This window comes from Dendrobium catenatum, unplaced genomic scaffold (assembly GCF_001605985.2).
Source record: "Dendrobium catenatum unplaced genomic scaffold, ASM160598v2 fragScaff_scaffold_665, whole genome shotgun sequence".
Taxonomy (NCBI): domain Eukaryota; kingdom Viridiplantae; phylum Streptophyta; class Magnoliopsida; order Asparagales; family Orchidaceae; genus Dendrobium; species Dendrobium catenatum.
This window is the reverse complement of record NW_021319127.1, coordinates 249450-259361: the sequence shown is the minus strand read 5'-3', so window position 1 is coordinate 259361 and position 9912 is coordinate 249450. Positions and strand designations below refer to the sequence as shown.

At 37.9% G+C, this 9912-nt stretch overlaps 1 protein-coding gene across 1 annotated transcript; it reads left to right on the top strand.

Moving 5' to 3' along the window:
• Positions 1-8559: 8559 nt before the first annotated feature.
• On the top strand, positions 8560-9912 carry LOC110103349 (scarecrow-like protein 32). The gene has a single exon (XM_020832017.2). The coding sequence runs from the start codon at positions 8560-8562 to the stop codon at positions 9910-9912; it is 1353 nt and encodes a 450-aa protein (XP_020687676.1).

Here is a 9912-nt window from a genome sequence, read left to right as displayed (position 1 = left end):
AATATTGATTTAATTTATTTCATTAGGAAAGTATGAACTAATTAATCATTCATGTATAGTCCAGATTCGAAAATAAGAGAGTAAGTCAAGCTAACTCATGAACCCGCTTGAACTAAGCTAGATAAATACATTACAAGAGCCAAGCTTTATGTGTTAACGAGCCAAACTTTGAGTCAACATGTTAGCTCGCGAGCTAGCTTGTTTAAGAAATATTGATATAAAATATATTAGCAATCAGGAGCTTAAGTACAAATTGATTAAAAATATTTGAAAATTATATCACAGTTCCTCACAGTAAGTGATTTTTTATTATTTATCTTATATTTTCTTAATATTTTAATCATTTGATAACAGTAATTGTTTCATTTATAATAATTTTATCTTTTTATAATAAATGAACCGACTCAAACGAGTAAAATTAAACTCGAGCTTAAACTCGATTAATTAATCAAGCACAAGCTCAAGCTCAACCCAGAGGTGCACGACCTCGGCTCAATTCGTTCTTACATTATTATTCCCAAATGCCATGGTTTAAGAGCTATTAAAGAATAATTAGGAAGTTTGCAAAGTGTGACACTAAATAATGATATGTATTAACCATTATAATGCAAAGTTTGTCACATGTTTTGGATTGTGCTGTGAGTTTAATTTGAAATTATTTGTCGATGGCATTTTTTGTTTCATTAATCGCAGAATTAGCACGTAGAAATGAACACAAAGATGCACCAAAAACGTCACTATTTTATCTAATTATCTCTTTATTTATAATTTGTTTAAGAAGAATGTGAGGTGTAGGCAATATCACAATGACATAAATTAAAATTACTTAGAACAAGTTTGCATAAGCCAAAAGGATATGTATGTAAGTCGCTAAAAATGAAGCCAAAAGGAAACATGCATATAAATTGCTAGAAACCATATGAAAGAGGGGTCAAACTTCCAATCAAGAAATGACAATAGCCTAGACTAGGTGCCTCAATCAAATCATTATGTGAAATTAGGATTTTGCTTGGGACAACTTTCATGCTGCTTTGTTTTTTAAATCTCAACCATAATTTCTATTTGAACGTACGTTATTTTTTTGCTGCTTTAAAAAAAAATTGTACTCTGCAATAGTTTTAAAAAGTTAATTATGATAGTAGTCTTCCTAAATACGAGGAGATCAAGCGTTGATTGACAACTAAGAGTCAATGATCGACTAGAGCTGGCATATGATATATAATTAATGAGCGACTGGAGTCAATCCATTAGTTAAAGTTGATATGTTACCTAGAGTGAGCTAGTGAATTGGAGTTAGGCAGTTAGCCACTAATATTTTATATTTAATTGACATCTTGTTGTCAATAAATGGCCTACAGTTGGTTGATAACAATGTGCAATCTGAAGTTGTTAAGTTGCTAAAGATTGTCAAGGGAAATCCTCTCATACAAAAAGGGGTGTCATAAAATTAGAATCGATTATGTGTAATCATAGGTGATATGGAAGGCCTTACTCTAGGATGGAGCGGGCAAATTCAAAAAAAAAATTGCAATGGCGTACTACATTATAGAACACCATGATTAATTAGTAGATGATGAAGAAATATCAATGCAATCATTTTGCAATAAAAAAGACATTGAGTTGAGAGTTGTTGAATGATTGAAGATAGTTTAGACAGTCTATTTCGATGAATAAAATTAGGTACAATTTTACGTCACTTAATTCTAACGAGTGATCAAAGCTTTAGATTTCTTTATAAAAGTAGGGGATCAGGAGGACTTGAGCTAGATGATAAAGGTTTGATTAGGTAAATCAAATAAAGCTAATTAATTGATACTCTCGATTTGAAAACTTGAGCTTTAAAATTCTTTATGAAACAAAGACTATATCTTTACTTTGAATACCTAAAATCTATGGAATCATATTCTATTCATAAATGTTTGAGCAAGCATGCGGCCCTTTTGATAGAATCTTCTAAATATATATGAATATTGCATGGCCTAGATCACACCACCATTGGATTGCAATGAAACTTAATGATCCCACTCCTTAGCTAACTTAATGGACCTAATTGATTTTGAGCCAATAACGATGCAACAACAGAGGTCCAACATAGACCACTATATATGATATCTCCAATCGAGGAATGTAGTATATTATTTCTAGCATATCAGTGCCTTAAGTCATAAGAATGTAACAATCAAAAATTTCAAATGCATGATTTTTTAAGGACATTTGAGCAATTAAGAAAAACTCACATATACATTATATACAAAAGCTTCAAATCTAAGACCTCATAATTAGTATTCAAAACTTTGAACCAACATACCAAAATGAGCTGCATAAACATCAATGGATTGACAAGAACAATTCTAGAAACATTAATGGGTCTAATTTAGGCTCATTGGAAAAACAATACTAATATGTCACTATAATAATATTGATATATCATCAAAAAACTATCTTGATCAAGCATGAATCTCGAAGCAAAATTGAGTTGAAAGCTTTAAAAATTAAATATGAGATCATCCAAACTCTGATTTCAGCAAACTTATACTCAAACTAAACGTCTAGGAAAAACAAACCCAACGACACCAAAATCAATCAAATTCAAGCCCAAATGAGCCCAAATCAATGGTCCAAAGCACTTTTAGAAGGTTCAAGCAATATTTTGGATCGCCAAATAAATTCTAAACATGACATGGTTATAGTCGAATCGAGCGACTCGACGAGACAAATCCAACGAGCCTAAGATCACCAAATTCTAATATCATTAAGACATTCAAATGCTAAATAAACCACTCCCATCTTGACATTTATCCTTCACATATTTACAAGTCATGCCACTCTAAAAGAATTATATATATGCCCCCATTATTCACATGAGGGGAGGAGGAGGAGGAAGAGATGAGAAGAACCTAGAAGCTTCCAGTCCCCCGACCACCACCGGACTTCTTCCCAACCGCCAACTACGATCTTTTCTGACTTTCGTTGCCCCGCCAACTACGGTCCTCCCGACCTCCGTCGACTGCCTACCACAGTCTTTATGGCCCTGCCATTCACTGATTAGAGTCCTCACGACATCCGTCACCCGCTGATTATGATCCTTTCAACCACTATCGCCCGCCGACTATGGTCCAACTAACATCGCCAACTACTGTCATCCCGACCTCCGTCGCCTGCCGACTAAAATCTTTCAAACATTCGTTGTCTGCCAACTACGGTCCTCCTGACCTCCATCGCCCACAGACTATGGTCTTTCTGACCTCCGTCGTCTGCCGACTATAGTCCTCCCAACCTACCTCGCCCGTCGAATATGGTCCTCCCGACCTTCGTCATCCACCGACTACTATCATCTCGACCTCCGTCTCCCACCGACTACTGTCATCCCGATCTCCATCGCCTAGAGACTACAATCCTTCGGACCTTCATCGTCCACCGACTACGATCCTTCATACCTCTGTCGCTAGTCAACTATGTCGTCATCCCAACCTTCGTCGCCCACCGACTACAATCATCTCGACCAATGTCGCCCGCCGACTACTATCATCCCAACCTCTGTCACCTACCGACTACAATCTTTCAGACCTCCGTTGTCCGCCTACTACGGTCCTACAAACCTACGTCGCTCGCCAACTATGGTCCTTCCGACCACCGTCATCCAACTACAGTCCTTCTTACCTACATCGCTTGCTGATTATAGTCCTGCCGTCTAAACAAACATATCAACACCGATTCTTCCAACTCCTATCATATAATGCACTCTATATGATGTACATTTGCTACTTCGAGTCACAACCTTCCTCCTAAGGAAGGGCCTCATTTGTAATCAATTGCAAACACTAGTGGATTCATTCAAACTGAGCATGAGCCCCATAATTTTTTTTTCATTTAAACCCCCGTAAAAATTATGGTGTCTTTTATAAATGTTATAACAATACTCTCTTTTCTATTTGTGTGTTGTATCTTCGTACAAAATTAAGACGCTAAATTATATCAGTCTCTATTGCCACGAATTTTTCGGGATGCAACAAATATAAAAATTTTCATCTCTCTTAAAGCTATCTAATCATCATTGGCTCATTGCCACAGTAATTTTGAAAGCGTCAATATCAAATATGGAGTCTTCAGATATCTGAATAGGCAGCAAACTACGTACAAGAAAGCTGACGTTTTTTAACGTGATCTGAGCTCATAGGGGGGATGTTCGCGAAGAAAGAAATCGCGAGCATCATCGACTCACCGGCGCTGCGGTGGTGTTGAGGCTGGTCAGGAGGAGAAGGGGCGCGGCGCCGGCCGGCATGAAATCCTTATCGTATATTTAGAAAAGAGACAAATTTGACAGGCCTCTAACTTTGTCTTCCAATCAACTTGATCAGATTAACCCGTCTCTCTCGCATTTTTAATCAAAATTTGTTCTTTTTTTCCTGTCCATTTCGCACTCCTCACTCTTCGGATAAGATTCAAATCACTGTATCCTTCTAAAACAATTAGCTTAATTTTTGGTAATTATCTTTAAAAAAACATATTTATTCTCTTACAGAACAAAGAAGACGCATCTTGCATGTCATCAATTAATGACTTATATTTCAAATTAAATTATGAAGAAGATATTCTGAGCAGAAAAAAATTTAGCAGTCCACCAACTGAAATCTTTGGATAATAGCTAGAGATCCTATACGATTAAGTTCTTCAGTTTAGAACAATACAGCCATAAGATGCATTATCGTTTTCTTCGTCTGTTACCCGAAAATGTCTTCTTATTGAGGACCCATCAATTATTTTAAAATATCATGTCAAAATTTTTTTTTTTAATGGAATGATGTGCTAACTCTAATATCAGAAGAAATATATTGTATTTGACCTTACAAATTTGTTCATATAGTCTCTAATAATGTTGTAGGGGAGACAAAGCTGAGAATTTAGGCCATCGTCATAGGAGCCAAGAAGGAAAAAACACTGAAAAAAGCTCATATATAATTTTCTCTCTCTCTCTCTCTCTCTCTCTCATAAAATGACAAAAACACAAATTCTGTATGCAGACAATCTAATGGCCTGATGGAGGCCGGCTGCCTCATAAGCTTCCAAATTAAAGCCAATGGCATCCATAGCTCTCTCTCCTCATATGATCACTCTTTTCCTCGACCAATACTAAAGAAAAATAGCTTATTACCGACGGAAATTCCGGCAGAGTATTTAATACAGCTCTCTCTATAAATCATTTTTATTTTTTCCGGCAGAGTATTTCCGTCGGACAGCCCGCCGGAAAAGTTTTCCGGCGAAATAAGTCTGGAAATTTTTTCCGGCAGTTTTTTTTTTTTGATGGAAAATTTTACCGACGCTCGATTTACCGTCGAAATCGTTTTCGCCGGAAAATTTTGAAATCCGCTGGAAATACGCTATTTTCCTGTAGTGCAATAATAAGATTTATATTGTAATTCTTAGTGGATCTTCAATAGTAAAAATGGATTTAAGGAGAATTTATGCCAATGTACTGTATAAATGTACTACTTAATATCTCCATAGTGTAGGAAATGACAAATAATAACAAAAGTTGAATTTTTGTTTATAATGTGAACTCTAATTTATGTTCTAAATGATTGATCAAGTAAAGGAAATAAATTTAGATTTATCACAGCTGTTTTGTTAGGGACTTTTGAGTCAATTATAGCAAAATCATACACACAATACAGAAGTAAGCTTTGAATTCAATATCTCTAGATTGATAGTTAGATTTCTCAACCAACAGATCAAGATGAGTTGCATCATTTATTACAAATGTTGGTCATGCAATAGCTTTCAGCCTTCCATAGTCAGCTTTTTTTTCTTAAAAAATAAATAAAAATAAACCTAAAGCTGGTTTTAAAATCTTAAAGGTTATTAATCCCAAGGGGTCCCAGTTAAAACTTGATTAAAATACAACCCCAAACCCAAGTAAGGTTTCGTTTGAAACGGCGTTTCTACTGCTGGTTAAAGCAGCTTTTTAATACAAAAATTTTAATTTTTGCACTAAAAAAATAACTTTAAGAAGCTAGGCCTAAGTCTATATAAATGGTTCTAATTATAACCCATTTTAATGAATCGAGCTATGAACTAATGATTTATACCACAACTCTTAATTATGAGGTCATGAGTTTTATCTCTGTTTCTCATACTTAAAATATATATGAATCTGCTTAAAATCTTATAATTGGCCTTGTATTCTTGTATAAAATATATATTAATTAGATTACTATCCTTTTATAAAAAATTATAGCCCATTTTAGTTACTTAATTTATAAAATTATGCTCATCTTGTAGGCTTTGAGAAAGTTCTTCTTCATAAATTATAAAAGAATTCATACTTAAATGTTCATTATAAATTTAAAATATTATTAGGTGAGTTAAGCTAAAAAAGAGCTATAATTTTTTTTATCTATAGTAGCATTGATAATGATGAATATTAGTACATTGGAATTCATCTTATAGAAAAAAGAAATTAATGATATTATAATAATTTTGAGTTATAGTCATATTTATGATTAAATTTTATATATCATAAGTAATATTTTTTTAGTCATAGAATAAAAAAAAATGTAATCATCATTTGTATGATTAAAATTATTTTTGTCCAAAAAAATATTTAAAAGAATTTTATAAAAACAATTGTTAAAATATTTCTGTCTAACCATCAATAATTACTTTTATTAGAGTAATTAACAAAAAGTGGGGCAAAATTAAGGCATTGATTTTAATTATAAATTTAAAATAAATTAATAAAATAATAAATATTTAATTAAATTTTAAAACAATATAAATTTATGGCTCCATTTTATAACAGCGAAAATCAATTCAGCATTTTTCGAGCTCTTCTATTACCTTATTTCCCCCACACCATATGCAAGTATATCAGTCATGGGAAAAACTTTGTAATTCTATTACGTTGATGAAGTTATGATTATCCATTTCATGATGAAAGAGATTAAGGTTTTGTTTGGCACAACTTTTTTATTACTTCTTAATGCATTTTTTTAGTATAAGAATTTTAATTTATGTACTAAAAAGTTGTTTTAACAAGCAGAAAGAAAGTCGTCCCAAACGAAGCCTGAAACAGCTTTCTTACCGCTTTTTAAAATAATTTTTAGTACAAAAATAAGTTTTATTTGACCATTATTTGTTCGTTGCTTTTAAAGAAATTGTACTAAAAATCTATTTTCTACAACTTTACAAAGCAATAAAGAATATCTCTCAAACAAAACCAAATTCTTAAAAAAAAAAATATGAATTCATAAATAATGCTAGCTCCAGACGATGATAACATCAATTTTAGTCTTAATTTATTTAAAATCTAAATTGAAAATGCATATTAATTCATTTAACTAATTTACATAATTTATTCCTTTGATCATTGTTGCATGTTAGAATATTTGCGATGGTAAAGTAAATAAAATTTTCATTTTAGTGATGCTCAGGTGAAAAGATTCCACTAAATGTGAGTGATTACAAAGGTTGGTTTGTCTCTTGACTTAGAGGAGCTCAAATTACAGTAGATTGGAGAATTGGGCAAAGGTCCGATGACGGTCGTACGGAAGTCCAACGACTTTCGATGGCTATGTAGAAGCCAGCTGGTGGTGGTCTGACTATGGTCGGGCAGAAGTCCAACAACGGTTGACAGCCGAGTGGAAGTCCTGCAGTGGTCGGTGGCCGGGCGGTAGTCCGATAATGGTCGGGCGGCAGTCTGATGGCGGTCAACGACTAGGTTGATATTCGACGATGGTCAGCAGCCGGGCGGTGGTCCAACTATGGTCGAATAAAAATCCGGCGGCAATCGAAGGCCGAGTGGAAGTCCAGTGGCCATCGGCAGTCGAGCGGTGGTCCGACGGCGGTTGGCCGGAAGTCCGGCGGTGATCCACAGTCGGATTGTGGTCCAACGACATTCAATGGGGTTTCGTCGGCGGTGTTGTTGAAGCTCTTGAAGACTATCATAACTATCTCAATCGTCGCAATTTAATTATCTTAGAAAACCCTAATTCATCGTCCATTGTTCTTTAAAAAAAAAATTAAAAGTGTTGATTAGCCAACTAGTTCACTAATCCAATATACTGTTCCCAAAGAAAACACAAAGCATTAGCCTGCACTGATGGCGACGGCAAAAAACAAGTCTTCTTAAATGACTAGCAAATTAATAAAGGCAGCCCTTATTCCCTCCCATCTCTTTCTTTTATCCAGCTCTTAATTCCACCTCCCATACAATTATGTTATAGATATCCATTCCTCATCTCTTCCATCCCTTTCCCCTTCTTTCTATATATATAATCAATGAACAAATTCTTCACATGAATTAATAATTTTCTCCATTATTGTTAACTATATATTCATCTTCCTCATTTGATCTTTCCCCCTCCAATTGGTCAAATAAGAACAGAAGCCCAAAGTCCTAAACGACAATCCAGCTCCTCCAAACTCTAACTCTTCTTGTCCTCACTCGGCTATAGCTTCTTCAACCCCCTCCATTCTCTTAATAACTAGCTCTTCATCTCTCCTTCTTCCCTACTAGCTCCATTGAAGCCTCACGCTTGTTGTCAATCACATATATCCATCATGCAATTCAAAGAAACAACTAATCAACCATGGCCGGACTTCTTCCCTTCTTCATCTTCCTCCTCCTCTTCCTCCAAATCCCACCAACTCAACAACCTCAGCATTAACAGCACCGCCTGCATGGAGCAACTACTCGCCCACTGCGCTCACGCCATCGACTCTCACGACGCCACTCTCGCCCAGCAACTTCTTTGGGTCCTCCACAACATCGCTCCACCCGACGGCGACACCAACCAACGCCTTACATCGGCTTTCCTCCGCGCGCTCCTCCTCCGCGCCTCCCGCTCCTCCTGCCCCGCCCTCTCATCCATCAACCACTCCCCCCCTTCCCACCTCCCCCTCTCCGCTACCTCCCTTGCCGCCTTCATCGACCTCACCCCCTGCCATCGCTTCGGCTTCTCCGCCGCCAACTCCGCCATCGCCGAAGCCACTGACTCCTTCCCCATCCTCCACATCGTCGACCTCTCCACCACTCACGGCATGCAACTCCCCACCCTGATCGAAACCCTCGCCGCCCGCCGCCCCGAATCCCCACCTTTCCTCCGCGTCACCATCCCTTCCTTACCGCCCGACACCTCCCCTCCCCCCGCCCTCGAAATCCCTCTCCAAGAACTCGGCGCCCGACTCGTCAATTTCGCCCGTTCCCGCAACCTCGCAATGGAATTCAACATCGTCCAATCCACCCCCGCCGACGGTTTCTCCTCCCTAATCGAACATCTCCGCCTCCAACAACTCGTCGCCGAACCCGGCGCCGAAGCGCTCGTAATCAACTCTCACTTCATGCTACATTTCACGCCGGACGAATCCTCCGCGCCGCCCAATATTTCCCAATCGCATTCCAATATTGTTCCGCGGACCATGTTTCTGAACGCCTTGCGCGGGCTCGACCCGACGATCCTCATCGTCGTCGAAGAAGACGCGGATTTCACCGCCTGCAATGTGGTCGAAAGGCTTCGAGCCGCTTTCAACTACATGTGGATACCGTTCGATGCGGTGGATAGCTTCCTGCCGAAAGGTGGGGAGCAGAGACGGAGATATGAAGAAGCGATTTGTTGGAAGATTGAGAACGCGATTGCGCAGGAAGGATTGGAGAGAGTGGAGAGGTTGGAGACGAGGAGCAAGTGGGTGCAGAGAATGAAAGGCGTGGGCTTTAGAGGCGTCGGCTTTGGCGAAGAAGCCGTCGGCGAATTGAAGAGCATGGTTGACGAGCATTCGGCGGGCTGGGGAGTGAAGAAGGATGAGGAGGAGATTCTGGTTTTGACTTGGAAAGGACATGACGTGCTCTTCGCGAGCGCTTGGATGCCGGCGCCGCCGCCGCCTCCCCTGCCGGCGCCAGCGCCATTAATATTATGA